This window comes from Onychostoma macrolepis, chromosome 04 (assembly GCF_012432095.1).
Source record: "Onychostoma macrolepis isolate SWU-2019 chromosome 04, ASM1243209v1, whole genome shotgun sequence".
Taxonomy (NCBI): Eukaryota; Metazoa; Chordata; class Actinopteri; order Cypriniformes; family Cyprinidae; genus Onychostoma; species Onychostoma macrolepis.
In genome coordinates this window covers 35488609-35512714 of record NC_081158.1, presented here as the reverse complement: position 1 = coordinate 35512714, position 24106 = coordinate 35488609, and the positions used below count along the sequence as shown (strand labels likewise).

The following is a 24106-nucleotide window of genomic DNA, read 5'->3' as shown; positions in this document are numbered from 1 at the left end:
GATGGATGATAGATAGATAGATAGATAGATAAATAGATAGATAGATAGATAGAAAGAGAGATAAAATAGAGAGATAAAATTTCATAAATATATAATGCACTGTAAAATATGTATTTCATTTAACTTTTTTTCATTTAAAGTTTAAAAAAAAAAATTTAAGTAATTCCAATTTTTTCAAGTTTTTTTTTGCAAACAATAATAACCCTGACCTGCACAAATAAAATTAATTAATTCCTCAGAACAAAGCCATACCATTGCAAAATAACACATTTGATTAATTAAACAGGCTGTGGCACACGAACTGCAAAACAGGGTAAAATACTAAATTCTATATTATAAAAGACGTTTCATTTGATATACGACATGTATTGAAATTAGCCTGTGCATGATATGATATAGGATTTTGCTGATTTTAAAGAAGCCAATAAACTAATTATTCTGCCTATAATAGTCAAATCTATATAGTAATTTAACATTATTAGTCTTTTCTTCCTGTGACGGACGGCTCAGAGTGAGCTTACATCCAATTAAATGCCAGTTTATTATGTCACCAAAATACCAATAATATCAAGAAAAAACAATGTTGTGCATAATGTGGGACCTTTAATTACAAACAAGCCTGAAATGCACCAGGACTTTTATTTTGAAACACAAGGCCGTATCGTGATTCCTGTTCATCCATCCCTAAATTTAAGATCTCTTACAATGATTAAAGGCCTTAGATCCGATTGAATGTAAGAGTCTTTAAGGAAAGCGTGTGTGATGTTGTGTGTGGTTACCACAGAGGCGATGACGGACGCAGTGGCGGCGATTTCATAGTAAGTCGTCCACTGAGACGTCTGCGTGGCCGAGTTGAAGAAGAAGGTCTGCAGAACGTACTTTCTGAAGGCCACGTTGAACGGCCGCTGCCAGCTGAGGATGACAGCACTGGGACTGAGCGGATAAACCACCAGTTCACGCACACCTGTCGGCTCTGACACACCACAGCCAATCAGAGAGCAGAGTCAGTCACGGGAGGCGGAGCTTCATTATACAGTCCAACCAAAAACTATTCAGACTCCAGATATACTTTTTGATATTTTTTTTACTATTGGGTGCAGGACACTATAGTTCATTTATGTAAGTGAGGATAGCAAAATAAAGTAACCTGTAGGGCTGCCTAGGGCTGGGCGATTTTTCCGATTTTATCGATTAGTTCGAATTTAATGTTTTGCCACGATTTTATTTTTTAGAAATCGAGGAATCGCGATTTTGAATAGAAATATTACCAAACGTCAGAATTAGACACTTTGACAATATGCCAATGATAACAGTAAAGAGAAATAACGATCCAACCGACTACTACTACTACTGTATGTCTGATATTTCATGTTTGCATCATTGTGACAGGCTGAAAGCTGCTGTTGTTTTTACAGAACATTTATAGTTAATAATAGTCTACTTGTGTTATACCTTCAGTCATTTTGAATTTGAATTACCTTGACTTTCTGAAGACACGTTTGTACAATATGTATTTCATGCATCTTTTCTGCAAAGTGCAAAGTGATTTGTTTAACATTTACATCTTCATGTGTGCTGCACTTGGAATAGAATTTTCTTTAACTAGAGGGTTAATAAAGAACAAGTTACTTGAATCATGTTGCAGTTACATTTTCAAGTTGACTAGTTAAAAATCGTAAAAAATCGATCAAATGTTCTAAAAAAATCTAGATTTAAATTTTTTGCCAAATCGCCCAGCCCTAGGGCTGCCCCCCTAATATTCAACTAACCGTTAGTCAACGAGAAGAGGCTTGGTCGAACAAAAATTGTATTAGTCGCTTAGTCGCAGAAAAAAAAAAATCAAGCAGATCATTAACGGCTGGTCTGTTTGGTAATACAGTACTCGAGCAGGACATACAAGCGCTCGACTATCATTCATCAACCTCAAATATGGCTTATCATCTGAAATATGTAAGTATTAGCAACTTTACAACTCTACGTTTATTTGTCTGCACTCACAATGACAAAAAACATTGCGCTTTTGTAAAATAATGAAAGCAAACAGGATGTGCTTTCTGCCGTCTCGGTTTCTGTAAACTTGAATGCGAAACTCCGTGTATACTCGCCTTACAAATATGACAAACATATCTATAGAGAGCGAAATGTCTATTTTCAAATGAACCAATTCAAATGTAAAACAAATATTCTCAGATAATGTCATCCGTACGAAACATGCATACAGGCGCATCACTACTGCGGAGATAACGAGTCAGTGACGCCGACTTCATCTCTTAAAACGAAACAAAGAAAGCACTAGTTTATCAATAAATTATTATGTTATATATTTATATAAATTTTATTGTTAATGCAGCCTCCTTACTTTTTTTTCCCCGGACACATTTATAATCATTACTTTTGGCGGTGTGCCGTGGCAAGCTTTATGCGTGCGCTTGAGCGCTTATTAGGCTATGTACGCAATTAAAGGGCCATTATTATGATTTAAATGGCTTATTAATAAACGTGTGATTAGTCGACTAATGCTTCAAATGAATGACTGCTAGTCAACCAGAAAAATCTAAAGTGGAGGGCAGCAGCCCTAAAGTTATCTAACTTTATCAAGATGAATTTGTTCTGACACAGTTTAACTCTGAGTTCTTGTCATATTTTATTACCATTTTCTAAACTATAGCACAGTAGTTCGCAAACTGGGGTTCGTGAGGTGACGGAGAGGGTATGTGAACAAAATGCTGAGCTTTGGAATTCATTTAATTCTACCCCAACTTAAAGTAACATTAAAAACGAGCATGTATTTCTGACAAGCAAAATGCCGCTTCTAGTATAAAAACAGGAAAACGGGAGTGCCGTAAGCGGTCAAATGACATCAAATTACCTCATCTTTTGCGGTCAAATCTGACTGCATCCACACAAGCATGCTCGGAAACAATGATCGGATGCCCGCAGAGTACGCTGCTTTAGCAAATCGCGCCGCTGTTCATTGTATCGTCAAAGTAGATTTGCAGCACAATATCGACACGGACTATACATAGAGATCGATTTAAGAAACTCTTCCATACAGAAACATACCCTGTGCGAGTTATTGTTTTTCATGTTTAAAATACAAGCAAGAATGCAATTTTCCCTGAATATCCAAACGATTGCAACGATTTACTTTATTATATAACAGTTCAACAAAAAAGGTGAATATTTTACATTTTAAATGTAGCCTACACAATATTGTCAATTATTCTTTGTTATATTTTACAACAAAATAATAATCCACGCCAGAACTGGTGTGCGTCTACAAGCAACAGCGCCAGCGGTGTTTCGTTAGTGAAGGAATCTGCAGCTTTAAATGATTCGGAGAGTCAGTGATTAATAACCCATTCATAACTACAGCCATTTGCTTTGTTATTGAATGAATGAATGAATGACGTGACGCTTCGCTCATTAAGACTTGCTGCCACCTACTGGTGATTTTAGTTTTAAATCTACAAGTATCACTTTTCATTTTTTGCTTTGTTTATTATATTAACAATTAATAAGGCTAGAAAAACTTTGCCTCCCTAAAGGTAAAAAAATATACCTGTAAATCAATTTAAGGGGCAAATATTGTCCTTTAATAGAAAAGGTGTGACTCCAGTCTAAGTGGAAGAGAAGGGGTACGCAGAAGAATGTTAAATGCCCCAGGGAGTCCGCCGCTGTAAAAAGTTTGAAAACCACTGCTATAAACTGTCTGAATAAACGTTGGTTTGACTGTATTCGCACTCACCGATGTCGATGATGACCGGCTCGGACGCAGGACTGACCAGCGGCCCGTTCGTGTGATAGACCACCACTCTGTACTGAGCGCCGGGCGTCAGGCTGCTGATGATGTCACTGGTGATGTTCTCCTATCAGAGAGCAGAGAGCAGGTCATGTGACACAAACACAGGATAATGAGACAGTTTTACAGCTAAACTATTAACATTAAACTTCTGGTAAGGGTTAAACGGTTCTCCGTCAAAATAAACGTTTGATGGTTTAAATTAAGACCATAAATATTAGTACTGTAATGTTACAGTTGTAATGCAAATATATTGTAAATACTAAATTTTTATTTTGCAATGAAATATTACAACAGTAATAGTAATATTGCAATAGTAATATTTCTTATTTTGTTTTTATTTGGCAATGTTTATATGTAATAATAATAATAATAATTTTATTTAATAAAATTTCTTTCTCAAAGCATTTTACAACAGGTAAAATCCAGCAAGGCAACACAAGATAGACACTTTTTTTTTTTACTTTATATTTTTCGTATATTTTTACTTCATATAAAAATAATAATTATTAGTTTAGTTTAGTTTATTTCATTAATTTAACAGGGACCATGCACAACACAAATGTTGTGCCAGAGTTAGCTAATTAATTAATTAATTATTTTATAGCCATATTGATGTACAATCACAATATTTTGGGCAAACTGTTCAGCCCTACAAACAAGCACAACAAACCTGATTTTTTTTTTTTTTTAAATCAGAAAAATCTACATTAGGTTTTTTCTCGAACTGTGCAGCTCTAATTTACATTGTGCATCATAACGCAGCTTCTGTTCCACCTTTGCTGGATGGCTTTTGTTGACACTGATAGAGTTTTACTGGTAACAGTCTGCAGTACTGACTGAATGAACTGGTTAAATCTAAACATGTGACATTAAACCCAACCCATTTAAATGTCTGTGGATCAGAACCTCGGAGCAGTAGGTACTCTCCATGCGCTGGCTGATGCTGGGTCGCAGACAGGTGAGCGACAGCACCGAGATCAGACTGCCGTTATATCTGAGACGCGACGGAGCCCAGGACACAGCGGCCGTGCTAGAGTCCAGCATCTTCACACTGACCCCCTGCGGACGCTCCTGCGGCTGCTCCATCCACTCGCCCGATGGGCCTGACACACACACACACACACACACACAAGTGAGAGCAGAAACACACACACACACACACACACACACACACATATGTTTGTTTTTGTGAATTATGGGGACTCTCCATAGGCGTAATGGTTTTTATACTGTACAAACTGTATTTTCTATCACCCTACACACCTAACCCATGTTATTTGGTATATACATTTGTGTCCTCATAAACCATCTATACCAGTACACACACACACACACGCACGCTCATACTCAGGTAGAAGGTGAATCCGGTGTCAGCTGAACTCTCTCGGGGCTCGCAGTCTCCGGATGAACTCAGTGTTGTGACGTGAACGCCGTACGTTCCTGCTTCTGAGAGCTCGGTGAAGAACTCGTGTGTGTTCTCATCCACCGTCGCCGTTTCTGTGGAGTTTCCTGCTCAAACGACAAAGAACACAGAAATTAATTTACAAAGGGTTTAATACCTATTTTTATTTATTATTTTATTTATAAATGTTTACAGGTTTCCTGCTTAAAGAACAAGGAAAAGAACATAGAACATGCTTATTTTTATTACTGCCTATTTTTATTTATTTATTATTTATTAATGAATTAATTTGTTACTGTTTAATTGCCATATATTAATTATTATTGCCTATTTTATATATTATTTTTATTTATTAATTTATTTATTTTAAAATGTTTTATTTTTATTCATTAATTATTACTGCCTTTTTAAATGTACTTGTTATTTTAATTTATAACAGTTTAACTGTGATGTATTAACTATTACTGCCTATTTTAATTAATTTATTATTGAGAATTTATTTATGAAGTTTTATTTTTATTTATTAATTATTACTGTCGTTTTTATTTGTTCATTAATTTATAACTGTTTTATTCTGATTTATTAATTATTACAGCCTATTTATTTATTTATTTATAATTTAATTATTAATTTTGTTCATAATTGTTTTATTTTTATTTATTAATGATATAAATGAATTACAGAGTATTAATTATTACTGCCTATTTATATATTATTTTTATTTATTAATTTATTTATTTTAAAAGTTTTATTTTAATTCATTAATTATTTTGAAATGTATTTGTTATTTTTATGTATTGGTTCATTTATCAGATATTAAATGTGATTTATTAATTATTACTGCCTATCTTGATTCATATATTATTGAGAATTTATTTATAAAGTTGTATTTTTATTTATTAATCATTGCGTACATAATTTAATTTTTTTTTAATTTGTTTATTCATTTATAACTACTTTTAGAGTTTTTAAATTATTACAGCAATTTTTATTTATTACTTTATTAATTAACTTATTCATTTATTTATTTATTAATGATTACTGCTTAATGTAGTTATTATTTATTAATTTATTTATAAATGTTTTATTTTTATTTATTAATTATTGCTGCCTATTTTAATTTATTTATTTTCATTTACTGATTCATAACTCTCTTATTTTGATTTATTAATTACTACTGCTTATTTTATTTCATTAATTATTTTTATTTATTACGGTAATTTATTTAAACGTTTTATTTTGATTTATTAATGATTACTCCCTATTTTAATTAATTTATAATGTATTAAGGCATTTATAAATGTTTTGTTTAATTAATTAATTATTACTGCCCATTTCACATCAAAGCTGGCTGTTTCGTAGGAGTTTCCTGTTCAAACAACAAGGAAATAAACACTGAAATGAAATTTACAGAGGGTTTACACAAACATCAGGTTTTTTGCTGTGTAAAACACGCGATGATTCTCACCGTCGCGGTAGATGTAGATGTTGAATCCGTCGTAAGCTGTGGACGGCCGTGGCGGTAACCAGCGCAGCTCCAGCAGGATGGGTGGCAACGGCGTGGGCATCACACTGGGTTCAAAGGTCACGTCCATCGCTGACCCCGGCTCGTTAGAGTCCTCATATTCTGGCACCAGCGCGTTCACAAACTCCTCCTCCTCCTCCTCCTCCTCGGTGGGGGCGGGGCTTCCTGCTGGCTCCACCCACAGCGTCTCAGTGCTGTTGGGTTCGGCTGTGACGGACTCGTTCAGCGGCGTCTGTGTGACGCTCATTTCCTCGCCATTCACTTCCTCTTCCTGTTTTTCAGCTGCAGGGACGTCACGTGCCCGCCGGAGGACTGATGCATTATGGGACGCCTTCAGAAGGTCAGATCCAGATGCTCCTCGACCGCTGAGGTGGATGATTTTGAGCGACACGTTGAGAGGAGGATTTGGGACTGGACATGAAAAATTTAAACAAAATAGACACCATTAATCATATTTAACCAAAATTTGATTAATTAGATAAATAATCAAATTCAATTATTTTTAATTACTGAAGAAAAAATGTGAAATTATATTTCCTCTACATGTTTTCAGGTTATTATTTTTATGACAATTAAGCACATTTTACGGGGGGGGGTTTTCAACAGTGATTCTAAAGTAGTAATTTATTTAATTTATCAATTTATTTATTAAACGCAGCTTAAATCAAAAGCAGTACAAAAACTATTACCATGACAAAAAATACAAATTTAAATAAAATATAATTTTTAATGACAATTAAGCACATTTTACTTTTGAATTTTTTTATTCCAAAGTGATTATTTATTTATTTATTTATTTATTCAAATGAGCTTAAATCAAAATAAATACACAAAATATTGCCATAACATAAAATATTAATTTACATTTTAATTATTATTACGTAATTTTATTATTTTAAAGTTTTTTTTTTTTTTTTTTTTTACCATAATGAGAGTTTGGGTGTAAAAATATGTCATTAAAATAATTGGTAAAAAAAAAAAAAAACTCTCCTTAAAATAATTGGTAAAAATATAAATGATCCTATAAACAGTATTTTCTTTACGCAAAGTAAAAATTCCTAACATTCCTCTGATTTGAGAGTGAAATGCACTGAAATTGCTGACAGGTTTCATTAATTAGTGAATCCGGAAGGTTTCCATTAATAATTAAAGAGGTTTGTGCAGTGCCTGCTCCAGCTCTAACATCGTTCAGTTGTTTCAGCGCTAATTAAAAAGGTCATTTAAAGGTGAATTTAGAGCTTATGATCACATGACGGCTGACAGAAAAGTCTGAATGATTCGTACCGGTGCGGTGGCGCAGGGGCTCGTGGGTAACTTCGCTGTGGCTCACCAGCATGCTCCTGTTGACCGTGGCCTCTGAGATCAGCTGGAAGCTGATGTTGGTGTAACATGTTCCTGACAGCCAGTGCTTGAACACTGTCTTCCCTTTGAGGAAATCTGCAGAGACACAGAGAGAGAGCCGGGTTCAGCCGTGACAAACAAACAAACAAACACAAATGCGTAACACAAACAAAAACACACGCACATATAACACACATAGAAACACACAGAAACACATGCTTAACATACAGAAACACATGCATAACACACATGCATAGCATGCAGAAACACACACGTAACACACATAGAAACACACAGAAACACATGCGTAACACACACATGCATAACACGCAGAAACACACACGTAACACACATAGAAACACACAGAAACACATGCGTAACACGCAGAAACACACACGTAACATAGCAACACACAGAAACACATGCGTAACACACAGAAACACATGCGTAACACACATGCATAACATGCAGAATCACATGCGTAACAGACATAGAAACATACAGAAACACATGCGTAACACGCAGAAACACACACGTAACATAGCAACACACAGAAACACATGCGTAACACGCAGAAACACACACGTAACACATAGCAACACACAGAAACACATGCGTAACACACATAGAAACACAGAAACATGCATAGCACACGTGTAACACAGAAACACACACATAACACACATAGAAACATACAGAAACACATGCATAACACGTGTAACACAGAAACACACGTAACACACATAGAAACACACAGAAACACATGTGTAACACACATGCGTAACACACATGCATAACATGCAGAAACACACACATAACACACAAAGAAACACACAGAAACACGTAACACGTGTAACACAGAAACACACGTAACATGCAGAAATACACGCGTAACATACACACACAACATACACAGAAACGTGTGAGTAACACACGCAAAAACACACAGACACACACACAGATGTAACACACGGCACCTTTATACAGCATGTAGCGCGGCTGATGGCCCTCCATGTAGCTGATGTTGACTCGTGTGTAGATGTTCCTGTCTGGAGAACGGATCTGAAACACCACGCCAGTCTCTGGAGCCGGACTGTAATCAGACATCTCAACGCTGTCTAGGGGAAGAGGCTCTGAACACACACACACACACACACACAGTTCACTGATATATCACACTGGAGAAACAGGAGACTGAAAAATCAATGACGTTTTGTTGTAACGAGGATAAAGGCACTCAGTTCTGACTTAAAACTGTTACTGAAAACATAATTGTTTAAAATAAAAGTGGACAGTCTGACTAAAACACCACTATACCATGATGTAAGTCATTTTATACCACATAATTTCTTTCATTATAAATGTTTTATATTTTGATGCATTAATTCCACACATATGTGTAGTAGACGTCTGACTGTCTTACTGGTGAGCACAGGGATGGTTCTGATGGCTCTGGATGCGCCGCTGTGGTTCCCGAGCATCAGACTGATGGAGTAACACAGGCCGTGGTACGAGGCGTTGAACTGGAGCGGATGCGGCAGTGTCTGACCCTCGGCGGGTCGCGTGAACAGCAGCGTGTGCGTGTGCGGCTCTCCGGAGACACGCACCGAATACACGGATGCATCAGGCCTCACGTCATCAGCATCCAGCGACAGCAGCATCCGGCTGTCATCCTGCAAAGCCACCTGGAACGGAGCCGCACGCTGAGAGGAAGAGGAAGAAGCGCACTCGATCAATAATCAATGCAAGCCACATCATCATGACCGCATTAATAATGAACGGAAATGTCTGGTTTGCTATCCTTGTGGGGACTCTCCAGAGGCGTAATGGTTTTTATACTGTACTTACTGTATGTGCTATTGTCCTACACCAACTCTACACCTAAACCTACCCCTTACAGGAGACTACAGGCATTTTTAGATTTTCAAAAACTTCATTCTGTGTGATTTATTAGCTTGTTTACCCGTGACACGAGTCCCCATGAGTCTGTGTGTGTTCAGGTTTAAGTCCCCACCTGAATAGAAAAACAGGTACACACACACACACACACACACACACTCTCTCTCTCTCACACACACACACACACATTCGTTTTTGTGAAAAGTGGGGACATCCCATAGGCGTAATGGTTTTTATACTGTACTTACTGTATGTGCTATTGCTCTACACCTAAACCTACCCCTTACAGGAGACTGTCTGCTATTTCAGATTTTCAATACACTCCACTCTGTATGATTTATAAGCGTTTTGAAAAGTGGAGACATGGGTCAATGTCCTGAGATGCCACCTTCACCTTGTAATACCTGTCATACCCTCGTCATTATACACATCTATGTCCTGACTTTTCACAAAAACGCGCACAATCTCTCTCACACACACACACACACACACTTTCTCACACACACACACACACACACACACACACACAGCTGATTACTATAATATTGCTATAATGCTACAACAGTGCTAATTTAACATCAGTGACATAATATAGTAGTTTTGGTTAATATCAGAATTGTGACAAAAAATGTAGAGATATACATTTGGAATTGCAAGAAAAAAATTACAATTTACAATTTAGAAATTCTAAGATAAAAATTCGCAATTGCATTTTTTTATACTTTTATTCTATGACAGAAACAGCTTCCATCATTTTTATATTTTCTGTTTTCATTTGAATTTTTAGTCATTTTGTTGATCATTTTTATTCATTTTTGTTCTAGTTTTTATAAAGCTGGTTATCTTTGCATGAGTGAATCCGGCGGTGTTTTGTGGTATTTAGTCGTCATGAATCTGACGTGACCTAGTGTTGTTTTGTCTTTGCTAACATGTTTGAGGTCAGACAGACGACTGATGAAAACAAAAGCACTGAATGGCGATTACTCAACTTTAAATGTATGTACGTGCAGCTTTTAGACCAATCAGAGCTCAGTATGCAAATGAGCCTGACTGACTGTTACATTTGAAACAATCAGAGCAGATTCAAACCTCATTGAGGAAGCAGTGAGAAACTATCAGTAAAAACAGAATATATTAATAAACTACAATCTGAATGCAGTCTGGGCTGGTTAGGGTTAGAACAGAATATCAGTAACAGTGCATTCACACTTTATACAATATTTACTTGACATTCACCATCAGTAAAATCATGTCAGAACATTACTAGAAAAAAAGTTCATATATACATTAAATTTTGTTTCCACAGTAAATTAGGAAATTTTACTGTGAATTTTTACTAATTAACTATTTTAAAGAATAGAATAAAAATATTTTAAACCTCTCTAAAAATACAATATACAGTCAAAAACTGTCCAAAAAAAAAAAAAACAGAAATCTGTTTAAAACCCAAATTCATGTCATATTAAACTGATTCAATCTGACAGTTTATGAATTTGAATCATTCTGAATAAAGACTCTATTGTCTTCTGTAGAGCTGCTTTAAATTGAATTGGTTACATAATTGATCAATTTTACAACATTAGCACTGTTATTTTCTTTATTTTTACTGTCACATGTTGACCCAGTTTTCCGCTGTTCCCTTATTGGTTAATTAGCTCCTCACCTGTTTCTGTTTCCCCTTTGATTACGTTGATTACTTAAAGCCTGTGTTCTCCCCTCTTTCTTTGTCTGCTATTATACGTTTGCCTTATGTGTTTTGCTACCCCTTGCTCCTGGAATTCTACTGAGGATTATTATTAAAAGACTTTTGTTTGAATTACTCCTTCGTCGTGCGCCTCCTTAGTGAACACCAACATAACAGAAGCTGCTTTGAAACAATCTGTATTTTATAAAGCGATATTCACTGAGAGAGAAAAAAAATCTACTTGAGATGTTTAATTTAATAATCTGTAAAAAAAAATAATAATAATTTAAGTAAAAATTTCGGTAGCAATGTTTTAGTGCAGAAATAAATTAATATTTAACAAATAACATAAGACTTCACTTAATATATCTGAAACAAATTACAGATTTAGACTTTTCTTTAAGACATTAAAATCTATAAAAAATTCTGTATTAAAAATGAGTGTATTAAATCATTTTTTTATATTTTAAAAAAATATTAAATATTTAAATATTAAAAATAATAATAAAATTAAATGTATTATTTATAAATAAAATTGAAATATTTTTAAACGTCACTTGTTATAAATCTGAGACTCGTAAGACATTCAAAAATGTTCTGATGAAATGCAGATGAAGTCTCAGTGAACTGATGAATATTGGGACATTAATATTCTGTGTTCCTGTGTCGTGTGTGTTTGTAACGAACTAACGCTGCTCTCTGTGTGACTTCAGCCTCAAAACCCAGCGGCGGAAGCTCAGAGAGACGCTCAGAGAGGATTATGGGATTACAGCAAACACAAGCGTCATTACAGTACAGATGTGAGACTTCAGCAGCACAGAGATGATGAGGAGCGAGCGTTAATTAGCACAGAAAACACACATCTGTGCTCAATCCCACGACCAGATACTGCTTTATCACTGCGAGCCATTATAGAAACAAATGTTGACGGCCTCTAATCTAATCAAACGTGACTCAAATGCCAAAATTCAAATGTTAAACTGTCATTTATTTCTGTGATCATTCAGCATCATTACTGCAGTCTTCAGAAATCATTCTAATATGCTGATTTGCATAATGTTGAAAACATTAATATTTTTGTGGAAACTGTCATACATTTTATTTTAAGGATTCACAGATGAATAGAAAGTTCAAAAGAACAGCATTTATTTCAAACAGAAATCTTTTGTAACATTATAAATGTCTTCACTGTCACTTTTCATCAATTGAATGCATCCTTGATGAATAAAACTGTTATTTTCTTTCAAAAAATAAAGAAACAAATTGCTACTTTGAAACAAGTGTATAATAAATATGCTGTTTTTAAAACATTATTAAAAACAATCTTAACATTTTAAATATTAAAAATAACTCTTTTAACATTAATTGATATTTAAAATATTAATTTGATTAATACGTTTTTATTATTTAAAAATAATATATAAATGGTTTAAATTATATTTTGTTGAGAATTCATGACAAAAAAATTATCATTCTAAAAATAGGCCAAATATGATTTCTTATTTTGTTATTTTGTGGTCTCGCAAGGTTTTCTATGAAAAGTCAGTTTAGGAACATAATTTTTTTCTAAATAAAAAAAAAATACTAACGGCAAACTTTTGAACAAGTGTATATTAAAAATATTTAGATTTTAAAATAATATTATCTAAATAGTTTTTAAATGTTGTGTTTTTAAATAATATTTTGGTTGAAATTTTGTCTCTTATTTCTACTGATTTTGGGGGTTTTCAGGAACATTAGACGTGTGTCTAAATGTGATGCATTTATAAACGAGACTCGTTTTGAGAAGAGAACCTCAGGAAAGAGACAGAAGACAAAACAAGACAGCGAAACATGGAAGATGCGGAGGAATCTCTGTCAGATAATGTCACAGCAGAGGCCTTTCAGAGCTCAGATGAATGAAGGTCAGGGACTGAATGAGGAACGCAGCTGCTGACATTATCATGCAAACGGAGGAATCTGAGACACAACTCCAGCGTTTCTGACGAGAGAAAGAGCAGCAGGAGAACGGTCTGATGATGACGATGAAGATGAAGCTAAAGCGCTGGATTATCACTCTGTAATCCATCAGAAAGTGAAGGCGCTGTAATAATCTTGCTTTTAATCGCTGAACCCACAGGACTTTTGTGCTCAAGAGAGACAAAGGTCTCCAGATTAACGGTCACAATAAACCCATTTGTGCTTTACACTCTTACAAATAAAGGGTCTTTATTGGCATTCATGAACATTCATAAAACAATTAAACATTCTTTAGAGAGGAAAAAGGTTTTTTAGATTATTAAAATAAGAAAATAAATGTTATTTTAAGAACTAAGATCACTGAGAGCTTCTTTGGAGAATCGGAAGAGGTGTAGAAGAACCATTTAAGTTCCCCAAAAACAGTTTTTAACCCTCATAACACATTCATTTATCTACTTATTATTATTATTATCAGATTTTTTTGTTATTTTTAAAGAGATATTAACCATTTAAGATGTTTGGGTCATTTTGACCTCGGTTTGTATGGAGCACCATTAGTGTCAAAAATACTTTCTGGTAAATAATCTATGGAGTTATATTAGTGTCAAAAACGTTTATGAAATATATTTCAGCTTTTCCCCATATCTCACACACTTCTGGACAGAATTATGTTGATGATCATGAATATGTACATCTATTGCATCATAAAAAATTATGACCACTTTTTCATCTGAAAGTAAAGGTTTGTGCAAGTAAAATGAATTTGTATTGTTTGAAAAATTTCAGAGTAATATTTATGCTGTTGTGTTAGAAATAACTAAGTAGGTTTGATAAATTTGGACTGTTTTTGAGCAATCATGAGTTATAAAGTCAAAGGAATTTAATATATAAAGACATACATTTTATAATATGTAATCTCTCAATTGGTAAAAGAGGTAAAAGCAGTAATAATGTGGTAATAACATGGTAAAATTCTAAACTAATTATAACTAATTATTGAGAAGTTGCTGATCAGATAAATATGTTTTTAATTTATGACTGTTTCATAAAATAACGATTCTTGTGAAATGTGAAAATAGTAAGCAGATTTTGAATGCATTTATAGCTATTTTTCTTACTGCAAAGAACATTTAAAAAATCTGAGGACGCTTTTTCCACTATAAAGACCCTTTCGATCAAAGGAAGGGTTTCATGGATGTTCATGCCAATAATGAAGTGTTATTTTTAGGAGTGTCAGACGAGCATCTGACGACACGCGCAGCTCCTGATGTGTGTGAGGGAGGATCGTGAGCGGCTCGTTCTGCAGACGCTGCAGGTGCTGTAATTGCATGAGGAGAGACGCTCCTCCGGCTTTTAATTAAAAGCAAACACACCGGTGTGTTCAGAGCAGCAGGAGGACGGTCAGACGGCCAGGAAACACAACAAAGAGCCCATGCTGACACACACACACACACATACAAACACACACACTTATAAATCCCTCCCACCGAACCAGAGGAGGTCCAAACCTGCCCACAGACCGCCGACTCGCCCAATCAGCTGCTCCGCCCACTCCAGAGGAGCGTGTGATTGGCAGCTCTGACTCAGCAGGGTTTTTTTTGTCTTGAACTCTTTTCAGTTTCTGAACAGGGAACATTGAGTGAATCACACACACACAAACAACACGCACTCTCTCTCACTCTCTCTCTTTCACACTCACTCACTCACACACACACACACTCACACACACACTCACACACTCACTCCAAAATCCGTCTAAAGAGTATACTAAAATAAGAAATTACCTTCTTTGTACTTTACAAGTTACATATGTGACCCTGGACCACAAAACCAGTCTAATAACCAGTAAATTGAGATTTATACATCATCTGAAAGCTGAATAAATAATCTTTCCATTGATGTATGGTTTGTTAAGATCGGACAATATTTGGCTGAGAAACAACTATTTGAAAATCTGGAATCTGAGGGTGCAAAAAAATCAAAATATTGAGAAAATCGCCTTTACATTTGTCCAAATTAATTCTTAGCAATGCATATTACTAATCAAAAATGACGTTTTGATATATTTACAGTAGTAAATTTACAAAATATCTTCATGGAACATGATCTTCACTTAATATCCTAATGATTTTTGGCATAAAAGAAAAATCTATAATTTTGACCCATACAGTGTATTTTTGGCTATTGCTACAAATATACCCCAGCGACTTAAGACTGGTTTTGTGCTCCAGGGACACATATTTAGGACAATTTTTTAGGGTTAGGGTTTACGCTCATTATTATCAGTGATGAGATATATTAATATTTAACCATATTGAAATACTGTAATACAATGATTGTATATTTGAAACCGCATAAAATTCAAAGTAGTAAAAAAAAAGATTTTTAATGTTTCTGAAAGAAGTCTCTTCTGCTCAGCAGGCCTGCATTTATTTGATCACAAATACAGTAATAATTGTGAAATATTATTAGAATGTAAAACAGCTGTTTTCTATGTGAATATCTGTTAAAATGTAATTTATTTCTGTGATGCGCAGCTGTATTTTCAGCATCATGACTCCAGTCTTCAGAGTCACATGATCTTCAGAAATCATTCTAATATGCTGATTTGCTGCTTAACAAACATTTCTGATTATTAGCAATGTTGAAAATATTAATATTTTTGTGGAAACCATCATACATTTTATTTTTCAGGATTCACAGATGAATAGAAAGTTTAAAAGGACAGCATTTATTTGAAATATATAAATCTACTGTAACATTATAAATGTCTTAACTGTTCATTTTTGATCAATTTAATGCATCCGTGATGAATAAAAAATTACTTTTCATCTAAACTTCTTTTCTTTTTAAAATATGAATAAATGCTTTATATTTTTAATATTTTTTGTTGTGAATTTGTAATTATAAGTACGTAAACACAAACATAGCAAAAGGCCAAGAATAATTTCTTCCAGCTTTCTTTTGATTTCGGGGGGTTTCACAGTGTTTTCCACGAAAATCAGATGTGTGTCGGTGAGAAACTGTGTCACACACGAGCGCCGAGCCTCATGGGAAACTATAAAAACACAGTGCATCTATAGGACGGCGAGCGTGAGCTCCGGGGAATGGATTTTAAGCGTCTCCGGAGGAGATACAGGAGTCTTTGTGCTGAGAGAGAGAGAGAGTGAGCGGGCGAGCGAGCGTCATGTGACCGACACTGCAGACGCCACACATCACACACCAACACACATCGCTTCATCATCACATGCATCTGACTCTACCATGGCATGAAATCAACTGGAGAGTGAACGAATCTTCTGCACTACTTGACTGAAATATCAGTGTGATAATCTGTGATTCTGCTCCATTGAGTGGCAGTGGTTTCAGTGGCTGTGAATGAACGGTTCGGAGACAAGACGAGCGTCAATGAATGATGACAAAGAGCGTCAATGAGGCCAGACACACATTCACCAGCCATTACAAACACCAGCCAACACACAGAAAATCACTTTCAGATGATATCTGTGTCATTTCCCAATACAAACATCTAAACATTCGTAACACTTTATATTAAGGTGTCCATAATACAGAGTAATTACCTAGTTTAGTACTTAGTAGTAGCTGTTGTACTTACATGAAACAAAATGTACTTACCATGTAACTAAGTTATGGAACAGCCTGTAATTACAGTTTGTAATTATGTAGATTTAATAGGCAGCTACTGTTACACTTATGTAACAGACCGAGTCTGTTACACAGCTGCTTATGTAACATAAGTACATATATGATTGTACATATATGTAAGATTGTTACATATATGTTGCAGACTTTATACAATGTAATTATAAATGTATGTACACAGACATAAGCTACTTAAAATAAAGTGTATCAAGATTGTACTTAAGTGTACAAGCAGCTGTGTAACAGACTCGGTCTGTTACATATGTGTAACAGTAGCTGCCTATTAAATCTACATAATTAAAACTGTAATTACAGGCTGTTCCATAACTTAGTTACATGGTAAGTACATTTTGTTTCATGTAACTACAACGGCTACTACTAAGTACTTAACTAGGTAATTACTCTGTATTATGGACACCTTAAAATAAAGTGTTACCAAACATTCTTAAATCTGGAGATGGAAAATTACTGAAAATATTATGTCTTGCTTTCTGAAAAATAGAGCCAAATTAAGTGGGTTTACACCTAAAACAAGAACAAAATCAAATGCAATATAGTTAAGTGCAATTATTGTTGTTTTAATGTGAATGTTTTAATTAGTGCTGTCAAGCGATTAATCGTGATTAATCACATCCAAAATAAAAGTTTTTGTTTACATAATATATGTGTGCGTACTGTGTATATTTATTATGTATATATATATATATATATATATATATATATATATACACCCATACAGTATATATTTTGAAAATATTTACATGTATATACATTCATATATTTATGTTATTATATTTCATTTTATATATACATATATTTAATATAAACATAAACATAACATATTTTTCTTAAATATATACATGCATGTGTTTGTATTTATATATACATAATAAATATACACAGTACACACACACATATTACGTAAACAAAACTTTTATTTTGGATGTGATTAATCGTGTTTGACAGCACTAATTTTAATACAAACTTGCACAGACAAGCGAGAGAGAAGCGAAGCGTTTTCCCCAAAAATAAAAGTTTGACCGTTTAAAATGAAGAAATTAGGGCAGCCATAAATATTAGTGTTGTATTGTATTTTACAGTTGTAACACACAATATATTTATTATATTATTTTTTCATAAATACACATTTTTTATTTTTAAGTGAAATATTACTATAGTAGTATTATAAAAGTTTAGTAAAAAATATATATATATTTAGTAATAATAATAACAACTTTTATTGTTTTTAAGACATATTTATATATAATCACAAATTGTGCAGCCCAACAAAGAAGCACAACAAACCCTTTCTTTATTTATTGCAATCGCAATTTTTATCAAAGAACAAATGTAATTAGATTTTTTTTTACCAAAATTGTGCAGCCCTAGTTTTAAGTATAAAATAACTTAATTTTGATAAATTTTTTCAAGATAATAATTCTTATTATTATTTTACAGCCATATTAATATATATTCACATATTTTTGGTCAAACTGTGCAGCCCTACAAACAAGCTCAACAAACCTGGATTAAAAAACAAAATCACAATCTCAATATTGATCAAAAAATAAAATCAATGATTTCTCCCTCGAATGTATTTTTCATGACAACAAGACTAATATCTTCAGTCATTGTTCTTCTCCAGTAAATGTATCTTCACTGTAAAAAGTGATAAGTTGACTTAACTTAATAATTTTAAGGCAACGTGTTTCCTCAATTTTTTTAAGTTAAGTCAACTTATCACTTTTTACAGTGTTGATTTAATAATGTTTAGATATTTGTACGGGAAAACAAGACAGAAATACTGGGGAGGAACAGCACGTTTGCAGTGCATTTGAGTGTTACTAGTTTATGCTTCAGCGTTTTGACTGAACATCATTTTAAAGTTCCTGAAGGTCTGTTTAACTCAGATTTGAGAAGTCTTTCCAAGCGTGATCTGACTGGCGTTTAGCGTTCTGACAGTGAATCTCTGATGGCTCATGTATAATGGATGGAGCGTTTCACATCCACACACCTGCCTTCGGCAAACGCTCAGGTTAAAGAGAACCGATGCGAAGCTCTTTATTTACATCCGTCTGATGAAGAGGAGACTCACACACACCTCCAGTCGCTTTACCGCCTTATAATAATAACTAGCTGTTCAAAGCAACGTTAACCGCTTTTAATGAGGTGTTTATGCCGGAAACATCAACGAAATGAACAGTGGATTCATCTTAAACAAATCCAAGAGTTTCCACTGAGGTTCAGGAGCGTTTTCTGAGGCGTCCCTCGACACAACTATTAAAGTTAGTACACTGTAAAAAGTGATAAGTTGACTTAACTTAAAAAAATTTAGGAAACCCGTTGCCTTAAAATGATTAAGTAAATAATAATAAAAATGTAAAAGTTCAGCGAACTTGAAACTTATTTTTTTTAATTATCATTTACTTAAAAATTTTAAGGCAACGGGTTTCCTCAATTTTTTTAAGTTAAGTCAACTTATCACTTTTTACAGTGTAATATTCATTAACACTGGAGCAATAAGGGGCCGTTCACACAGAACGCGTGTTTTTTTCATTCCAATGTGCTACTTTTCCATTGTTTTTCTACATGTATCTAGACAGACGTGTTGCGTCTTTCGCAGCATCTCGCACATGACGCTGTGTCAAGTTAAAAGAATTTCAACTTTTACACTCAGCGCCGCTCATCAATGTCAGTTCCAGTACAGTGGACCAATCAGAAGAGCCCGGAGGCGGGGCAAGTGTTGCCAGCTTTTGTTTACAGTAGCAAGTTGGCATGGCAACTGTTATTATTTAAACCATTCCTGAGTGCTGCGTCTCACGTATTTAAATCATTTTTTTTAAAGTTCTCAGTACTACTGTAGTCTTTCTACTTTAAAATCTCGCATCCGATGTGTTACACTGTACAGGTTTTATGAAGGTTCATTTATTAAGACCAAGTGAAGAAAATGTAAGAAACAATCTTCTAATGGATTAAAAAAAATCTACTTATTTAAAACAAAAGCAAATTTTGGCAGATATTTGTTCTTGTTTTAAGCATAAACTCACTTTAATTTCTCGGAAAACTCATATCTTCTTTTGCATATCCAGTAAAAGTATCTTGATTTAAGGATGTTTAGATATTTGTACTGGAAAACAAGACAGAAATACTGAGGAAGAGATTCATTGAGTTTTAAACTTTCTGATCTGATTTAAGACCTTTAAAGTGCTTAATTTGTCAAAGGGTGAATTAAAACTTTTTAAGACCAGCAGAAATCCTGTTGTAATTATTAGTGAAATTGGTGAAAACCAATTTTTTAAATGAAAATCATTGCAAATTAAATCCTACAGCAATGTTTTTTTTTCTTCTTCTTCTTCTTTTTTTCAGTTTTTTCAAAAATAATTCCGCTACTACTTAGTTTTTCAGATAAAGCACAAAATCTCTCAAAATTATTCTTCATGGAAGCTGCATGGTCATGTTTTAAGCCTGTATTGATCACTGGTGGACACACACACACACACACACACACACACACACACACACACACACACGGCTGTTGCCATGGTTACCGGGCTCAAATGTGATGTTAACATTTAATGAATAGCCATATTCATTATCACAGACAGTTTGTATATGTGTCGTGCATGAAACATTGTTTATACATTTAATATATGATAGTGATAATACGAAATTAAATATTTAATAATTTAATAATGACATCCAGTCAAGATAATGAACATTAGCTTTAAACACAAATAACATACTAATAATAATATAATATACTAATAACTTAATAATATACACAAATTATTAAAAGTCTGAGCAGAAACTCTGTAACTTTCATTATAATTACAGGTTCACTGAGGGTCATTTCTCGGTCTGAGACCAACATGTCCGACTGTAGCTCCTCCAGCATGTTCTCAATCAGGTCCTCTCCCAACTGATCAAACAAAATCGGTTTGTAATAAACTGGAAAATTCCTGTAGAATTTCACTGAAATGATTCTGAATGCAAATAAGCTTGAAGCTTTTAAAACATTTTAAACAAAATTATACTGCTCGATTTACAATACAACTAATAATAATTACACTGGAAAGTTCCAGCAATACTTGCAGTGGAAAATTATGAGTGTACATGTAAGCTTTTTAATACCATTTTAACAAAGCCACATCACCTGTTTTATAATAATAATAATAATAATACTAACACTGGAATTTTCCTGCATTCATTCACTGAAAAATTCTGGGTGTAAATATGTTTTAAGTCTATCGAAACATTTTAAATAAAGCTATATCACCGGATTTATAATAATAATATTAACAATACTAATACCAATAATAATAACAATATGTGACCCTAGACCACAATGGGTATATTTGTAGCAATAGCCAACAATACATTGTATGGGACAAAATTATCCATTTTTCTTTTATGCCAAAAATCATTAGGATATTAAGATCATGTTCCATGAAGATATTTTGTAAATTTCCTACTGTAAATATATCAAAGTGTAATTTTTGATTAGTAATATGCATTGCTAAGAACTTCATTTGGACAACTTTAAAGGTGATTTTCTCAATATTTAGATTTTTTTGCACCCTCAGATTCCAGATTTACAAATAGTTGCATCTCAGACAAATATTGTCCAACAAATCATACATCAATGAAAGCTGATATTATTTAGCTTTCAGGTGATGTATAAATCTCAATTTCAAAAAATTGACCCTTGTGACTGGTTTTGTGCTCCAGGGTCACATATATTATTATTATTATAAAATAAATGTTTAATTTCATGTGTAACATACAGTGAAAGCAGACTGATGCTGCACACACACACACACACACACACACACACACACACACAGCTGTGTGACCCAGTTTCGCCTGCAGGAATATCGGAGCAGATTCTGATCGTGTAACTCGCATCAGTTGCTGCTGATATCAGACACACAGAAACAAAAACGCTCCAGAATCCAGAACGACGCGAACCGATTTAACGACGCGCGCGTGTCTAATTAACGCCTCGCGCTCACCGCAGACCCGAACGCTCATTTGCGTGAATGCAAAGAACAAACTCACCTGAATGATGATGATGGTGATGATGAAGCACAGCGATAAAACCCAGCGGAGAGCAGAACTCATGTTCGGTCGGGAATCGATCGGACTCTTTGATTCCCAGCGTCGCTCATCCGAACAATGGAGAGCGATCGAACAGCGATCGGAGCGCCGAACCGAGCCGAAGATGAACGAGTGGAGCTTCCGCCGTCAGAGCGCGAGCGTTGCGTCCATCTGCCGGTTCCGTGCGCTCGCTATCGGGTCTGTGGTTCGGCTCTGCGGGACGGATGAATGATGGAGACCCACCGAGGCTCTAATGAAGCGCAGCAGCGGGTTTCTGTCTCTCGGGCCGCGTCTCAAATTCTCCGGAGCGCCCTAACTAGGGTGCAGCGTTAGTGGGCGCCGCGCCTGTGTCTCCCTCAAAACGCCTCGTGCGCCAGCGACGCCCAAACGCTGTGCACTATCTAGACAGCTGAGCGGGATTTGAGACGCGACTCTTTGTCGCCCCGCCCTGAATCTCTGAACACAGACTGAATCTCATCACATGAACAAACCTGCTTTACATCATCCTCATATCTTACCTCATATTTACACATCAGGGACAGTTACATTCACTGTCAGACTGTGGTCTGTTTACATGAAATACGGCACTATTTACGGACATTATTAAATAAAATATTTAAAAAAAAATCTAATCACTATTAATCTGAGAAGTGAATTAAATGCAATTAATTCAGGCTGTCAAAAAAGGCTAAAATAAGGGGTTATAACTCAATAAATTCAATTAATTAATTGATTTAAAGAAATAAACACAAACAAAGCTAGGTTAGCCTGCCAAGCTAGTAAATAATAATTATTGAGTAAATAATCATTTAAAAAAAATAAAGTTAAGTAAACTTGACAATTCACTTAACTTATTTTTTTTATTATAATTTACTTAAAAATTGTAAGGCAACGGGTTTCCTCAATTTTTTTAAGTTAAGTCAACTTATCACTTTTTACAGTGTAGTTTTAATTTTTTACTTTAATATTTTGAACTCATTTTTTATATAAATTTTAGTTAAAGTTTTGCAATTGTATGTTTGTTTTTTTAGTTAAAGTTTTGCAATTATGTGTCAGTTTCATTAGTTTTTAATATAGTTTTCATTCATTTTTATTTTAGTGATTTTAGTACATCAAGACAAACTAAATGAAAATGAGAAATGTTGCACTGACAAGTTACATTTTTTGTAAAATATTATTTTATTCCTATTGTATTATATCTATAGCACAACTATACATACAGTGTGTTTTATTTTTCAATTTATTTTCCTATTATTTATTTATTTTTTTTTTTATATTACATATGTGTATTTTTTATTGTCTGGAAGCTTGTGACACTAAAACAAATCCCTTGTATGCGCAAACATACTTGGCAATAAAACTCTTTCTGACTTCTGACATATAATTTTAGATTTAGTCTAGTTAACCAACTCTGACACTAAAATAACACAGCTTGCAGTGTGTTATTACATGATAACTAATATAAACTATTAATCTAATACATGGAAATGCAGTAGTTTGGAGCTTAAATGCAGTAATAATAAACAGAATCCAGGTACTTACATGTGCAAAACTTCACTGAACTTGTCTGGATTGTTCACCTCCATCGCTTACATTTCTTCTCGGTTCTTCACATTTCTAATGTGTGAAAAAAGATGAACATATTGAAAGAGTCATATAAACTTAATAAAACCAACGGGCTAGTAAACAAACACTGAAGATTGAAGAACTGACCCATTAACTTTAACAAAC

At 34.2% G+C, this 24106-nt stretch overlaps 1 protein-coding gene across 6 annotated transcripts in view; it reads right to left on the bottom strand.

Annotated features, from left to right (window-relative positions):
* ptpro (protein tyrosine phosphatase receptor type O) overlaps positions 1–24106 on the bottom strand; it is a 50766-nt gene that overhangs the window by 26640 nt on the left and 20 nt on the right. For 2 of the 6 annotated variants that reach the window (XM_058774370.1, XM_058774375.1), the window contains exons 1-9: positions 22337–22707; positions 9497–9776; positions 9051–9206; positions 8017–8169; positions 6676–7143; positions 5153–5314; positions 4712–4908; positions 3749–3869; positions 780–973 (exon numbers count right to left, since the gene is read on the bottom strand). In XM_058774370.1, coding sequence (XP_058630353.1) covers positions 780–973; positions 3749–3869; positions 4712–4908; positions 5153–5314; positions 6676–7143; positions 8017–8169; positions 9051–9206; positions 9497–9776; positions 22337–22399 — 1794 coding nt within the window. In that variant the 5' untranslated portion in view covers positions 22400–22707. Of the gene's footprint in view, positions 1–779; positions 974–3748; positions 3870–4711; positions 4909–5152; positions 5315–6675; positions 7144–8016; positions 8170–9050; positions 9207–9496; positions 9777–10036; positions 10538–22336; positions 22709–23917; positions 23993–24088 lie in introns of those variants that run through there. The other 4 variants (XM_058774373.1, XR_009270941.1, XM_058774372.1 and 1 more) reach the window with 4 other exon arrangements.